We start from the raw sequence: 16,921 nt of genomic DNA on the forward strand, positions 1-16,921 counted from the left end.
AAATTCTAGTTGGCACTTTTCCAATTTGTAGCAAACTTGTGCAAGTCTCTAGCAAGAGCAAAGTTGCAGTGGTGAGTCTACAGCATGAGCTCTGCATGTCTACAGCATGAAAATTCAGCGACCTGTGTGGTGGGATGATTATTGCACAACATAACTGAACCCTAACTTGCAGCAGACTTGCAGAAGGTTTGTAAAAAAAAAAAAAAAAAAGAAAAAAAAAAAAAAAAAAAGAGAAGCAGTTTTTCTGGAGTCATGCAATGCAGACTTGCTGCAATTGTGCAACAAACTTGTGAAGCCTGGCAAGTCTAGCAATAGCTTACCAAGTCATTTTCAAACTTGCAGCACAATTTCTTACTATCTGGGACATTGATGCTTTCGTGAATGAGTCATTAGGTCCAACGGAAACATTATAGCTTATCACTTTGAGACAGAAAAACACTTGGTACACATATTCTGAACTAAAAAAAAAACAAAAAAAAAAAAAAAAAAACACGCACGCCACAAAAATGTGAAGACATTCAGGGGCGGCCCATCTATTAAGGGCGCATGGTCGCCACCTCCTCTATCCATGCTGCCGCCACCCCCTATCCATGCGTCCAGCCTATTTCAGGTAGATGGGCGCATGAATTACAGTGGCAGGGTTGTTTTTTGATGCACTGATTAGAACCAGAGGCTCTACTATGTTTCAAAATAGGGTCGACTCCAGACGCAGAGTACTGTGCTTGGAGCCCACCCAGGTGTGTTAGAATAGCAAATGAATATTCACTATTCTCACACCGAATCCCCTCTCCGCCATTCAGAAAGCGTGGGTCTGAGACACGTTTCCCGATTGCTCAAAAGGAGAAGCCTTCTGACTGGCTGCCGAGGAGGAGGGAGGAGACGGAAACCATCGAGCAGGGTAAGGAGAAGCTGCTCGTGATGCCCGCAGAGGAGAGCCGGGGAAGACACCCATTAATGCCCACCATGGGTGAGGCAAGTGCAACGACTGACCACCCAACCAGACAGCGGGGGGTGGATGTCGGGTGCACCATTTGCCGCCCCCCCCCCCCCCCACAAACATTACCACTAGCTCCCACTGAAGACCTCCTAGGAAGCACAAGGGGGTGGTTTAGGTGTACAAAATGTATTTTATTTAAACATGATAATTACACAGAGTAACCCAATAGCATACCTGCAATTTTCGAGCCATACTAACTACTTCACTGTCTGGAGGATTGCACTTATAACAGTTGGCAAACATTAAGCGAACATCAGAAGCAAACTCACGGGTATCTTTGTATTGTCCATTCTCCATTTTATCCTTAATATAAAAAGCACAGGATGATTAAAATCAAAAAGGAAAGAAAACCAAAGTGTTTATTCTCCATATATCCCATTGACAAATATAATATAAATTAATTTTAAAGAAGTTTTTGATCTGGTTAAAGAATAAAAAAAAAAGTCAGCAGCTACAAATACTTTGGAGGTGGATGGGGGAGGCATGTGCGGCCGAACATCTGCGCCAATCACCTAGGCGGTCGGAGCGGAAGCAGGTACTTGCCAGACATAGGTAGCCACTACCAGCTCCCCCCACCACAAATATTAAAGGAGAGGAGAAGATTACAAAAGGCAGAACTTCCCTTTTAGGGTGAGGTTCTGCTTAAAAGGTATTAAACACTAGGCGGCTAGAGACAAGTACAACTAAAGGGGCTTCTAGTAAATTCTTTTTAGCTAAATTCATCTTAGAAATACTGTATAGCTACTATTGTTCTTCAGCAGTGTGATCCAGCAGATTGTTACTTTGTATATCTAGTTTTCCAATCACTATAATATCATACAAGCTTTAACAAGTTAGAAACTAGAGTGATAGCAGAACCAAGTGGTACATCAAGTTTTTTTTTTTTTTTTAATAGGCTACAAACCATGTAATAGGCTACAGTGCTTAAAGCGGAGTTCCACTTTCCTATTTATTTTTTTAAATACGCTGACGCAATTGTGTCCACTTCAACATTTAGATTAGGTAATTAATGTGATCCTTCAAAGTTTAAATCGTGCAAAACTAACCTGATCTTGGAAGCAGGCAGGGTCCATCTCTGCTGTTAGCATGTGAAGCCCTTGTCTTCATTTCCAGGATTCGGTGCAGCTGGATACCCAGCATGCACCTCCCAATCTTGCGCCTACTCAGTTAATGCCACTGCACTGTTTCAGTATTAGGCGATTCCCATGGACTCCTGGGATAGATGATGTCGATATCCCAGGAGTCTATGCGAATCACCTAGGGGGCCACAGCCAAAAGGTGCTACAGAAAATAATTGCAAAGAAGGGATTTACAAATTTTAAAAAAATGCCATTTATAATAGCATTCCAGATGGGTGTGAAATGCATACAAAATACAACTATACAAAAAACACTGAAAACATTAAGTGCAATGCTACAAATTACACATTTATCACGATCCTGTCCAGCCTACAGCAGATTGTTAGCTGGACAGGGCTTTCCTCCTTTGGAGTTGTCATCATATAATGACCTCTGTAAAGGCGCCGCCCACGGGGCCATGCAGCAGCACAATATGTCATGGACAGATCGATAACTGATCAGTGTACCCAATTGCTGCAGGTATTATGTGGCCACTGTGACCAATCAAAGCAGGTCACATGACAGTTGTAAACAATGGATGGCTTTTTTCATGCCATCCATTGTGTACAATGGTGTTGCTAGGGGTGATTTGTCAGTGCAATCACAGCCCATCTGTACCATATGATTAGCTCTGGCCAATCCCAGCTAACAAAACCAACTGAATCAGTTCCATTCAGTAAAATGCTTGCTTAGAGCGATGAAATTCACTTCTATAAGCAATCAATGTGTAAAAGAAAAACTAAATCATGATCACTATCCCAGAGTAGTACAAATTTTACTATGGTAACATAATACTCTGGTCATAGTGTGTTAAAAAAAAAAAAAAAAAAGAAGAAGGGAAATATTTTTCTTAATTTCTTAATTTTTCCCAAAATGATGACAAAATTACAACTTCAAAAACTATAAGCCAATGTATAAGCATATGAAATCACTTATTGTGCAAACCAATATAATACAGTGCAATGCATACGTCATGAACATCAGTGAAGCAAAAATCTGCAGTGAATATATAAAAAGTCCAATCAAAAAGGAACTTGATAGCAGTGATAAAACATCCAAAGCAATAGTTTTTTGTTGGTGACAGGACATCCAGATAAGCCGCCTCTAATGCTTTCACCCCACACACTACATGCAAAAAAGTCTTACCAGAAGGCTTGCGACCACCAGGAAAGAGGGATTACAAAGCGTTGGTTGAATCAGACTTCTCTCAAACTGGAAAACACTTTGCAGCGCCTCCAGTTTCCCAGCACCATAGGGGCAGTGGTAGAGATAACCTCAACACTCTTCTCCAGCTCAATGGGACCAGCAGCTCACACAAATAGATAAAAACAGACACCTCCCATAGTGAAAATTAAAAAAAAAAATGTATATATATATATATATATATATATATATATATATATATATACACACACATATACATATACATACACACACACACACACACAAGAGGCTTTTAGTAACAAAAAATGCACTCAATATTCTGCAGAGTTCACAGCGCTGTTTACATCTTAAAGTCCAGATTGCCTGCATCCATGATGGCTGCTGCTCGGCGTGCATGCCGGTGTCCTAGAATACATTATTTGTGTTGCACTGTATTATATTAGTTTACACATTAAGTGTGTTTGCATGTTAATACACTGGTTTACATCAACATAGGCATAAGGTGGTCATACCAAATATTACATTTGATTTGGGTTTCCCTTCTTTTCATTTACTTTCTATTTTCTTTATTGATAAAAAAAAAAAAAAAAGCTATTAAAACGATTATAAAGTATTTTTTTCCTGTAAAAATAACAAACATGTTATACTTACATGCTCTGTTGCAGTGGCTTTACACAGAGCAGCCCAGAGCCTCCTCTTCTTGGGTCCCTCCCTCCTGTTTAGTGCCCCCGCAGCAAGCAGCTTGCTATGGGGACACCCAAGCCAAGTCACAGCTCCCTGTTTCCATTCAGACACGGAGCCCTGACCTGGCCCCGCCCCCTCTCTCCCCTGATTGGTTAGCTGACTGACTGCACAAGCAGCCAATGGCGCTACTGCTGTGTCTGAGCCAATCAGGAGTGAGAATCTCGGACAGCTGTTAAGTGATGGTTGTTAAGTGTTAGGGGGGCTGCTGCACACAGAAGGCTTTTTATCTTAAAGGAGTTGTGAAGGCAGAAGGTTTAACTTAATGCATTCTATGCATTAAATTAAAAAAACCTTCTGTGTGTAGCAGCCACTGGAGAAGCAACCAGGGGAGGACTCTTCGGGAGAAGGCCACGCATAAGGCTGGCATCTCAGAAAAAACAGGAGGCTCAGTTGAAAGACACCAAATTAATCTACACAGTATTGCCAGACCGGTGGCGAGATACTGGTACCGTATGATAGCTCTTTAAAATTTACCTACGTCCCTCAGTTACATTCCGGTCTGTGGCAGAGACTTTATTCACAAGTGTTCTATATTCAAGTCTGCGACAGAGACTTTGCTTTACTCAAATACTATCGGCTGCTAGGCCTAGTGAGAGGAGGTCTATCCGGTAGCAGTGAGAATCCAGTTGTGTGCAGTAAATCTCTGGATTTCTATGGTGGGAGACTTCCTAACTTTTGCAGTTCAAAGAGTACCTGAACTTCCTACCCAACCCTCTATCCTTCATTGAGAGACTGTTCTGTCTACTTGTTGTCAAATAAATATCCCAAAAGTGGATCCAGTGTCAGTTTCTGCAGTTCTTTGGGCCATCTTCCTCAGAAAACCCCTAGACGTACACGAAGTCAAGAAGGTAACAGTAAGCTCAATTAAACCAGCTGCTCCTTCGGAGGTCAGTGAGATAGAGAATAATAGTTTTTGTGCCCCCCCCCCCCGCATTCGAGCAGCAGCTGCTGTTTGAGGAAGTGGGGGGCAGGCCCAAGTCCCGCTGTGTAAGTCCATGCAAGACACACAGCTCGGGACTAGCTCTCCCCATAGCCAGCAGCTGGCTATGGTAGTCCCACAGCAGAAGAGGAGGAGGAGCCAAGATCACCACCGGGGACCCCAGAAGAGGAGAATCGGGGCAGTCCTGAGCAATACCACTGCAAGAGCAGGTAAGTATGATATGTTTGTCATTTAAATAAAAATGTAGGTTTAATAACACTTTAAGCACTCCCAAATATTTAAAAGACAACAGTGAATTTTCATCATGAACTTACTCTGATAGTTGTCAAATCCATGGGACAGGCCACAAGGTCACCTGTACCCGGAAAGGACAGCACTGAAGAATCAGCAGGCTTGTAGAGAGGCCAAGCATAGCTCGCATGCTTTTTCGACATTAATTCATTTAAAATGCTATTGCAGTGTTTTAGCTGTTCGCTTGATTGATTAAACTTGATGGTTTCAACTTGTTGTGGAGAATCTGGAAGATCTTTGCTGGAAGTGTCTGCAATCGTGTCCTCTGTTCTTGGGGGTATATCAATCTGCTTTGGTTTATGACTAGAGGGAGAAGACTCACAGCTCTTTGCAATGACTGATACAGTAGGTGTAGTGGTATCTGCTTTCCTTTTAATGCCCTTGTTAACCTAGGAATAAAAAAAAACAACCATTTTGACCAACCCGAAAGCACATACAAGGGCACAAAATGAGAGAAGCATGAAAGTAAACTTTACTGATAATAACACATAGACAGCGTTTCAAACACACACACACACACGACTGGTTACTAGAAAACACCAACTTGAGACTACCATATTCAAGAGAAATTCATATCTCTTCACTCTGGGAGGACAGGGATGGAGGGCATTTTCTCCTAGGCCATTATAACATGGGTGGGTTATATTTGGCAACCAAAATAGGATCTGCAGCCAGAGACACACACTGGGCATTAGCGCCGAAACAAATCGATTAGTCGACAAATAATCAGTTGTGAAAAAATAGTTGTCAACTATTTTCATAATCAATTAGTTGGCCTGCATACAGAATGCATATTTTGTTTACCTATCAGGAAATGCAGCCCAGTACACCGTCCATACATGTCAGTATCCTGGGCAGGAAGTGAACGATTTTAAAAAGGCAGAAGGTTTTTTTTACCTTGCTATAGGGGCACTCTATACTATAATTTGCAGCTTGCTATTGGGACACTCTGAAGGCAGGAGGAGCCAGAAGCAGCGGTGGGGGACCCTAGAAGAGGAGAATCAGGATTGCTCTGTGTAAACACAGAGCAGGCAAGTATAAACATGTTTGTTTAAAAAAATTATATATATATATATATATATATATATATATATATATATATATATATATATATATATATATATATAAAAAAAAAATTTAAACAAACATGTTTATACTTGCCTGCTCTGTGTTTACACAGAGCAATCCTGATTCTCCTCTTCTAGGGTCCCCCACCGCTGCTTCTGGCTCCTCCTGCCTTCAGAGTGTCCCAATAGCAAGCTATATATGTATGTATGTATACACACACACACACATACATATACACATATATATACATATACACATATATATACACATATATATAAATATATATATATACACATACATACACACACACACACTTTAAGCAATATAAGGAATTACAATTACATTTAAAGTAAACGTTTACCAGCATTGTGCATTATATTTAAAAATGATTATATCCATGAAAAAAAAAAAAAAAAAAGTCTCAGCTCTTAGTACTTCTTTAATCATTAATATAAAGGATTTTTATCTTCCTTCTACCCGGCATATAGTATCCTAGTTAAAAGGCCCATATATACACACACACACACATACACACACACATACACACATACACACACACACACAGTGCAGGCAGTTTAGTATACAGTGGATATAAAAAGTCTACACACCCCTGTTAAAATGTCAGATTTCTGTGATGTAAAAAAAATTAGACAGAAATAATTTCAGATTTTTTTCCACCTTTAATATGACCTATGAACTGTACTCAGTTGAACAACAAACTGAAATCTTTTAGAAGGAGGGAAGTAAAAATTTAAAACTAAAATAATATGGTTGCATAAGTGTGCATACCCTTACACTAATACTTTGTTGAAGCACCTTTTGATTTTATCACAGCAATCACTCATTTTGGGTATGAGTCTATCAGCATGGCACATCTTGACTTTTACACACACCATTTCACAATATACATGAACCCCTTATTGTAGCGATTATCTGCTCTTTTTGTACTATAAAGGGCTAATTTTAGTTTTTTTTTTTTTTATAACCCCATTATTACTAAACTTCTTAGGCCTGGTTCACACTGATGCGTTTTTTTGCAGAAACGCACTACAGTTCATTTAACATGATTTCCTATTGGATATGTTCACATCTATGCTTTTTTCCAGGCGCTGCGTATTTGGAAAGGGTTAAGGCTGCATTCACACCTGAGCGTAGCGCGTTTGAGCGTTTTTACTGGCGTTTTGTCGCGCGACAACGCGCGTTTGCATACAGCGTTTTCCGGCGTTTAACTTTGCCGTTTTTTTCAGCCAATAGGAAAAAATTTTCATCAGCTTCCTGAGTACTGTACTTAATGTACTTCCGGTTCAGCATTGTGCTCATGTACTTCCGGTTCAGCATTGTGCTCTCTGCGCCATATCTACTATAAAGATGAGCGACGATGAGATGGCATGTTTTGTGGCAGCATCCGCTGTTGCCACATTTTTTCTGCGTGAACAAGAGAGGAGGAAGAAGAGGGCACGCAGATATTGTATACACCCCGTAATTGCCGATCAGGAAGAGAGGGCAATTTTGGGCTATGTACAGTGACCTACGTGACCATGAAGATACATTTTTGGACTACACCAGGATGTCCATAAAAAGGTTAGTCAAAATAGTTGAATTCATGATGTTTGACATTGTTCCTGTCTTATATTATAATGTCCACCCATAAACTCCATATTTGTTTTTTGTTTTTTTCACAGCTTTGATGAGTTACTGGGTTTACTCAGTAGTTGTTTGCAGCGAATGGACACATATTTTAGGAACAGTATACCCCCTGTGGAATGACTAATTATCACACTGAGGTAATATTGTCATATTATTATTTAATTTTTTAAGCACTTACCACCTCACGCCAATGTACATCGGCAAAATGGCACGGCTGAGCACAAGCACATACCTGTACGTTGCTCAGTGCCCAGCCGTGGATCGGGAGTGCCCCGCCGGTGGTGCGTTCCTGACCCGGCCCGGAGCTCTGTGACCGTGGCCGCAGAACCAGCGGACCTGATCGCAGCTGGTGTCTCGCAATCGGGTCACAGAGCTGAAGAACGAGGAGAGATCCGAGTAGACAAACCTTTCCCTGTGCGTCCTACTGTGGCTGTCACCGATCGGAAAGACAATCAGTGATGTCACATGCCAGGCCACGCCCACTAAAATAAAAAAAACACATAACGTCATATATAAGACCTACACTGCCCCCTAGTGGTTAACACCTTCCTGCCAGTGTCCAAAAATGTGTTAAAAATGTCCGATGTGTCTGCAAAAATGTCGCAGTTACAATAAAAATTGCTAATCGCCGTCATTAAAGAGAAAAAAAAAAAAAAAAAAAAAGATAAAAATGCTATAAAACTATCCCCTATAAACGACATAAATTTTGTTTTGGAGCCACGTTGCACGTCCACGCAATTGTAGCGCCGCAGTGCCAAATCACAAAAAGGGTCCTGGTCCTTTGGCTGCAAATTGGTTTGGGGCTTAACTGAGATTAAAGCGGTAGTAAACCCGCTTTTTTTTTTACCCCTGCAAAGCAAAAGGCATAATGAGCTAGTATGCACCGCATACTAGCTCATTATGAAATACTCACCTTAGAACGAGGCCCCGACATCTAGCCCGATCCACGCCGAGGGAGCCGACATGCTCCCTCGGCGTTTCTTCCGGGTATCGCGGCTCTGGCGCTGTGAGTGGCTGGAGCCGTGATATTGTCACTCCCACGCATGCGCGCGGGAGATTTAATTCCGGCCGGCCAGCCACTGCTGGATTTTCAGGCTGAGAATCCCCTTGTGCGCATGCACCGCTGCAGCCAGCAGCGCATACCGAGGGGAATATCTCCTAAACCATACAGGTTTAGGAGAGATTTTTTTTTACCTACAGGTAAAACTTATTATAGGCATTCCTGTAGGTAAAAGTCCCAAAAATGAGTATACAACCACTTTAATGAAGAACCTAATATGAATAATTTTTTATATGCCTAAAATAAACACCAATCACACATTTGTAAAGCCAAATAAAAACTTTATTTTTTTTATTTAAAATATTACTGAAATATAACTTTTTCTGTTATAACTTTTTCTGTTCGTTTGTGTGTTTTGCACATATACAGCTCAACAAAGAAATAGAGCTAACGTAGCTCATGAATCAAAAAAAAAAAAAATTAGAGACGATGGAATGTTTGGGAGGAGTTGTCTCCCTCATTGGGTGTATTCACCACATTCATTGCATGGCCATATTGTGACCAGTTGGAGGTAGAGGGATTCTCATTTTGCTGCCAAATAGAAGGTGGTGGTGGTGTTGGCAGATGAAAGTAATTTGAAGGTGGTGGTGTTGGCAGAGGAAGGTAATGAGAGGATGGTGGTGCTGGCAGATGGGGCGGGGGGTGATTTGCATAGGGACCATAAGGTGGCGGAGGCTCTGAGGACCTATATGTGGGGGTTGGTGGTATAAAAGTCGCAATATAGCGTATGGTACCTGCCAACATGTCTGCCTGGAGTTCTGATGGTACCTTCTCCATCAGACCTTCCAGACATCTTGCAGAAACCTGCACATGAGACCTGTTGCTGCCAATTTTTTCTGACATACTGGTCATAATGTCCAGCATGCGGTTGAAGTCAGGATCAGGAGCCTTCCTTCTTATTGCTCTAGCAGGTACACGAGCAGAAATAGATAGTGGGGACGTCTCATCTCGAACATGTGTCTCAGATGTAGACCGTGCTGGAGTCGACAATTGGCTCTCCAGATCTCGGCCTCCTTGATCACTTGATGCTTGGCTTGCTTGCTGACTTTGATCACCTGATGCTTGGCTTGCTTGCTGACTAGCATCTGTGTCCAAATCCTCATTTGGATTACTGTCCTCCCAGCAGTTTTCAGTCCTGAAAATAGAATTGAATTATTATAACTTTCTCTTTAAATTTTGTTTAATGACATTCGTGCACAGATGATAGCTTACCGCCCCAAAGCCAGCATTGGCAGAAGGAATTCCATTTCTTTTGCATGCAGATAATCTCTCGGAGCACATGCCCCAGATCCACTCCTAAATTCCCTTTGCAGTCTTAAATGTGGAGTGTAGGCATCACGTATACTCTTCCACTTTATTTTGAGCTGTTTAACTGTTAAAAAACACATTAAAATATATATGTTTATTTCTTTGTAGGTACCTAGCAACCAGACAATCTTTAGCGAGCATACATTATGCCTTTCGAGTTGGGAAATCCACAGCAAGCTACATAATTCGGGACACTTGCTCTGCCATTAACGACATACTAAAGCAGGGGTGTCCAAACTTTTTTCAAAGAGGGCCAGATTTGATGAACTGAACATGCTCGAGGGCCGACCATTTTGCCTGACATTCTTTGAACCATTCAAATTCGGTCTAAGTGTGTTCGGCCAAGCACTAATACACTACCCAACAAGAATTCTCATGCCTTTGTGGCTGTGTGCGGTGAAGAGATGAACTCAAGTGTATTATTTGGATACACCGTATTTTTTGGGGTATAACACGCACCTTCACTTTAAGAGGGAAGCTTCAGGAAAAAAAAAAAATATTTAAATAAAGAACTGAAGCAAAATAAGGGTCAGTGCCCATCTGCAGACCCACAATTGCCAGGAACGCAGCGCCCACCATTGCCAGGAACGCAGCGCCCACCATTGCCAGGAACGCAGCGCCCACCATTGCCAGGAACGCAGCGCCCACCATTGCCAGGAACGCAGCGCCCACCATTGCCAGGAACGCAGCGCCCACCATTGCCAGGAACGCAGCGCCCACCATTGCCAGGAACGCAGCGCCCACCATTGCCAGGAACGCAGCGCCCACCATTGCCAGGAACGCAGCTCCCACCATTGCCAGGAACGCAGCTCCCACCATTGCCAGGCATGCAGCGCCCACCATTGCCAGGAACGCAGCGCCCACCATTGCACGGAACGCAGCCCCACCATTGCACGGAACGCAGCCCCACCATTGCACGGAACGCAGCCCCACCATTGCACGGAACGCAGCCCCACCATTGCACGGAACGCAGCCCCACCATTGCACGGAACGCAGCCCCACCATTGCACGGAATGCAGCCCCACCATTGCACGGAATGCAGCCCCACCATCGCACGGAATGCAGCCCCACCATCGCACGGAATGCAGCCCCACCATCGCACGGAATGCAGCCCCACCATCGCACGGAATGCAGCCCCACCATTGCCAGGAATTCACTCACCATTGCCAGGAATTCACTCACCATTGCCAGGAATTCACTCACCATTGCCAGGAATTCACTCACCATTGCCAGGAATTCACTCACCATTGCCAGGAATTCACTCACCATTGCCAGGAATTCACTCACCATTGCCAGGAATTCACTCACCATTGCCAGGAATTCACTCACCATTGCCAGGAATTCACTCACCATTGCCAGGAATTCACTCACCATTGCCAGGAATGCAGCCCCACAATTGCAATTGCCAGGAATGCAGCCACCATTACCATCAGTGCAGCCATGGAGGGCAGGACGAGCGCCAAAGACATCCTACAGGAGAATTTCCTGTTTACACAACGGCCCCTTTACGAGAAAGTCCCGCCTCCTCTGCCATTGGACGACTGTTCTGTCCATCAGAGATGGGACTTCCTATTACAGCTGCCATGTACACAGGAAATTCTCAGCCTGTGTGCACGGCACTCGTCCTGCCTCCTCCCTCCAAGGCAGCTGGACTATATATCTTTTGTGACCCCGGCGCTGGGAGATCGCCGGGGGCCACAAAAGATGTATATGTTTAAATAACCAGGCGAGCCGTTCAAAACCGGACCGCGGGCCGCGATTGGCCCGCGGGCAGGACTTTGGACATGCCTGTACTAAAGGATATTGTATTCAAAAAACCGACAGCGGAAGATTGGGCAAGGATCTCGGATGTTTTCTGGCAACGCTGCAACTTCCCCAACTGTGTTGGAGCCATCGATGGGAAACATATTCGTATCGTAAAGCCCATGGGTAGTGGAAGCCAGTTTTTCAATTATAAGAAATATTTTTCTTTTGTTCTAATGGCAGTGGCTGATGCCAATTATTGCTTCAGCTACATCGACATTGAAGCATATGGTAGCAGTGCACATTCATCATTTGGACACCTGCTGCGCAACAATGCTCTGGACCTTCCAGAAAACAGGCCACTCCCTGGCACAAATGGCCCTCCCCTACCCAGTGTTTTTGTTGGAGATGAAGCCTTTGCTCTGAGTGAGCATCTGCTACGGCCTTACTCGGGGCACAACCTGACGGAACATAGGAGTGTGTTCAATTATAGACTAACTCGAGCACGTCGCGTTGTGGAATGTGCATTTGGCATATTGGCCAACAAATGGCGGGTACTGCACACTCCGATTGGTCTCAACATGCAAAATGCAATTTGTGTGGTCAAAGCTGCATGTGCCTTGCACAATTTTGTTCGCCAGCGGGATGGATATGACTTTGAGGACCCAGTCCATGAGAACATGGAAAGGGCTCATTGGACCGGTGTTCGTGGAAGCAGGCAAGGGACACAGGTCAGGGAACAATTTGCCTCCTACTTTGTCACCAGCAGGACAGGTCCCATGGCAGCTTGAGGCAATCTAATAAACTTTAGTTCTTTGTAAATACAACCATAGTATATCCTATGCTGTACTGATTATTAAAAATGTATTGACAAGAAGTCCCATGTTTTTTTTTTAGAAATATATATTTTTTTTATGCAGTATCCTTCCAATATCCACTAGGGGTCAGAGTGTGTCATCATGTATTTAGGACATTCTGATAATACTATACTCATACTCCCATGCATAGTCCCCTTTCACACTGTGGCATTGTTCAGGCAGAAGCAGTGAAGGAGCAGTGTATTCACTAGCTAGCGCACCGCTCCAGTGTGAAAGCCCTCCGGCTTTCACAATTGAGAGAAAGGAGCCGGTATAGCACCTGAAAAAGCGACTCCTTTCACTGCACTGTGAAAGCAGGAGTGCTGGAGCGGGGCACTAGCAGGACGGTAAAAAAAAGTCCTGCTAGCAGCATCTTTGGAGCGGTGAATACCGCTCCTACCCATTGAAATCAATGGGCCAGCGTGGCTATACCACTGGCAAAGCGCTGCTGCTAGCGGCCGCTAGAACGCTGGCAAAGGGCCGCTGCAGCGGTGCTTTGTGTGCGATTGCGACCCTTTGCCAGCGTTCTAGCGGCGGCTAGCGGGGCAGTTTTAACCCCCGCTAGCGGCCGAAAAAGGGTTAATGCAGCGGTGCTTTGCATGCGATTTTAACCCTTTTTCGGCCGCTAGCGGGGGTTAAAACTGCCCTGCTAGCGGACGCTAGAACGCTGGCAAAGGGCCGCAATCGCACACAAAGCACCGCTGCAGCGGCCCTTTGCCAGCGTTCTAGCGGCCGCTAGCAGGGCAGTTTTAACCCCCGCTAGCGGCCGAAAAAGGGTTAATGCAGCAGTGCTTTGCATGCGATTTTAACCCTTTTTCGGACGCTAGCGGGGGTTAAAACAGCCCCGCTAGCCGCCGCATAGCACATACGAAATAACGGCAAAGCGCCAACCCACCAACACCCGCACTGTCCCAGTGTGAAAGGGGCCTTATAATGTACTAATCAATCTATTATGTCCCTATTGTGGTTATGTTTGCAGGGGTTTCTCTTACCTTTCTCATCCTTCACATGGCCGGTTAGGTCTGCCCAGTTTGTAAAAAGTTGGATGGCAATCTGGTTCCATGCCCTTCTCTTGCTCGCTCGCAGTTTGTAGCATGGATCTCTCGTATCATATAGACAGGGGTGCTCCTTCACCGTTCTTATGAACCTCTCCTGCTCTAGGAGACATACTGTCTCATCCAGTTCTTCATCCATATTCATGTTCTCCATGTGAGCTAAAAATGGTGATCTGTGCACTTCCTGTGTATTTTTTTATGTCCTTTATGTCATTTCCTTATTTAAATTATGTAAATCATATTTTTTCTTGAGCAGATACAGCATCAAAACGCCCGTAGAAACGCTCGTTGTCGCGCTAAACGCTCGAATCGAGCGTTTACATTAGTTTCTATGGGAATGAAAACGCCCAAATCAGCCCGATTTGCGCGACAAAAAAGGTTCCGGAACTTGTTTGAGCTTCAGGCGTTCGGCTTCAGGCGACATGGAGTGGAGATGTGAACCATCTTCATTGAGAATAATGGATTTTTTCCCCTCCAGCGTCTTGTAGCTTCAGGCGTAGGGCTACAAAACGCTCAGGTGTGAATGGGGTGTAAAAAGGACAAAAACTTTTTTTGGTTCAATAGACTTCAATTGGAGAAGCTGCAGAAAAGCATGTAGTGCGTAGTTGCTGCAATTTGCGTTTTTGAATCTGCTCAAATTGGGCAAAAAAATAAATAAAAAAAAGCATAACAAATGCAAATCGCAGCAAAATCACGTGTGCAAAAATGCACAGCAAAAAGCACTGGCAAAACAGATCAAAAGCAAACTGCGTAGGTGTGAACTGAGCCTTATGCACAATTTTCAGGCGGGAATATTCATTACGAAAAATCTTTGTACATTCACTGAATGAAATGATGTTTGAAAATTTCTTGCTTTTAGCATTCAGTTTTAAAATTCCTTTGATCAAGAAGTTTTCTATTCTGCTCTTTCGAATGTTCCCATTACTGTGGTTGAAAACGAGCGTCGATTAGAAAATTTTAACCACTTAAGGACGGGGCCTTAGTTAAAATCTTTTTTTCTAGAAAATTACTAAAAAAAATATATATATAACGCTTGGGGTTTCTAACACCCTAGAGAATAAAATGGCGGTCGTTGCAATACTTTGTCACACCGTATTTGCGCAGTGGCATTAAAAGCGCACTTTTTTGGGGGAAAAATACACTTTTTTTAAATTTAAAAATAAATAAGACAACAGTAAAGTTAGCCCAATTGTTTTTCATATTGTGAAAGATGATGTTATGCCAAGTAAATTGATGCCCAACACGTCACGCTTTAAAGTTGTGCCTGCTCGTAGAATGGCGACAAACTTTTACCCTTTTGAGTTACAGAGGAGGTATCTAGGGCTAGAATTATTGCTCTCACTCGCGGTGATGCCTCACGTGTGGTTTGAACACCGTTTTCATATGCGGGAGCTACTCCAGTATGCGTTCACTTCGGCGGGAAGGGGGCACGTTAAAAAAAAAAAAAATTTTTATTATTATTTTATTTTACCCAATTTTAATTTTTACACTCATCTTCCCCTCACTCAGCTCCATACAACAGAGGACAGAGGATCCGATCACCTCCAGTAAGCGGCAGAGGGCACGGGGCCCTCTCCCACCATAAATAGAAGTGATCTTGTGGTGAATCCACCGCAAAGACCACTTTATCTTAACCACTTAAGCCCTGGACCATTTGGCTACCTAAAAACCTGAGGACTTTTTACAATTTGGCACTGCACTGCTTTAGCTGGTAATTGCGTGGTCATACAATGTTGTACCCAAACAAAATTTGCGTCTTTTTCCCACAAATAGAGCTTTATTTTGATGGTATTTGATTGCCTCTGCGATTTTTATTTTTTGCAATATAAAAACGGAAAAAGACCAAAATTAATAAAAAAAAATAAAAAATAAATGATATTTTCTACTTTTTGTTATAAGAAAAATCCAATAAACTAAATTTTAGTTAGTTGTTTGAGCAAAAGTTATACCGTCTAGAAACTAGGGTATATTTTCTGTAATTTACACAGCTTTTAGTTTATGACTTCTTGAGGTGCTAACCCCACCCCAGCCCCCCCCCCCATGACCCCATTTTGGAAAGTAGACACCCTAAGGAAATTGCTGAGAGGCATGTTGAGCCCATTGAATATTACTTTTTTTGTCCCAAGTGATTGAATTAATTTTTTTTTTTACTAAAACTTGTCACTAAATGATAGATTGCTCAAACATGCCATGGGCATATGTGGAATTACACCCCAAAATACATTCTGCTGCTTCTCCTGAGTACGGGGATACCACATGTCGGGCTTTTTGGGAGCCTAGCCACGTACGGGACCCTGAAAACCAAGCACCGCCTTCAGGATTTCTAAGGGCATACATTTTTGATTTCACTCATTACCCATCACAGTTTTGAAGGCCATAAAATTCCAAGATGGGCCCCCCCCCCCCAAATGACCCCATTTTGGAAAGTAGACACCCCAAGCTATTTGCTGAAAGGCATGGTGAGTATTTTGCAGCTCTCATTTGTTTTGAAAATGAAGAAAATACATATTTTTTTCTCTTTTTACAAAACTGTGACAAAAAGCAAGGTCTGCAAAATACTGAAGGCGGTGCTTGATTTTCAGGGTACCGTACGTGTCTAGGCTCCCAAAAAGTCTCACGCATGTGGTATCCCCATACTCAGGAGAAACAGAATGTATTTTGGGGTGCAATATCACATATTCCTATGGCATGTTTGAACAATATATCATTTAGTGCCAACTTTGTGCAAAAAAGTAACTTGACACGCAACTTGTCAAAATATAAATATTCCATGGACCAGACATGTCTCTCAGCAAATAGTTTGGGGTATCTACTTATCAAAATGGGGTCAAAATGGGGGGGGGGGGGCGGTTTGAACTGTTCTGGCATTTTATGCACAACATTTAGAAGCTTATGTCATATGTCACCCACTCTAACCAGTTGAAGACAA

At 43.1% G+C, this 16,921-nt stretch overlaps 1 protein-coding gene across 1 annotated transcript in view; it reads right to left on the minus strand.

Moving 5' to 3' along the window:
* Positions 1-16,921, minus strand: part of BRDT (bromodomain testis associated) — a 273,701-nt gene that overhangs the window by 139,650 nt on the left and 117,130 nt on the right. Inside the window, exons 6-7 of the mRNA XM_077452924.1 lie at positions 5,278-5,643; positions 1,172-1,300 (exon numbers count right to left, since the gene is read on the minus strand). Coding sequence (XP_077309050.1) covers positions 1,172-1,300; positions 5,278-5,643 — 495 coding nt within the window. The remainder of the gene's footprint in view (positions 1-1,171; positions 1,301-5,277; positions 5,644-16,921) is intronic.

Source organism: Lithobates pipiens, unplaced genomic scaffold, assembly GCF_037356315.1.
Source record: "Lithobates pipiens isolate NorthernLeopardFrog02 unplaced genomic scaffold, aLitPip1_a1.2 Scaffold_23, whole genome shotgun sequence".
Taxonomy (NCBI): Eukaryota; Metazoa; Chordata; class Amphibia; order Anura; family Ranidae; genus Lithobates; species Lithobates pipiens.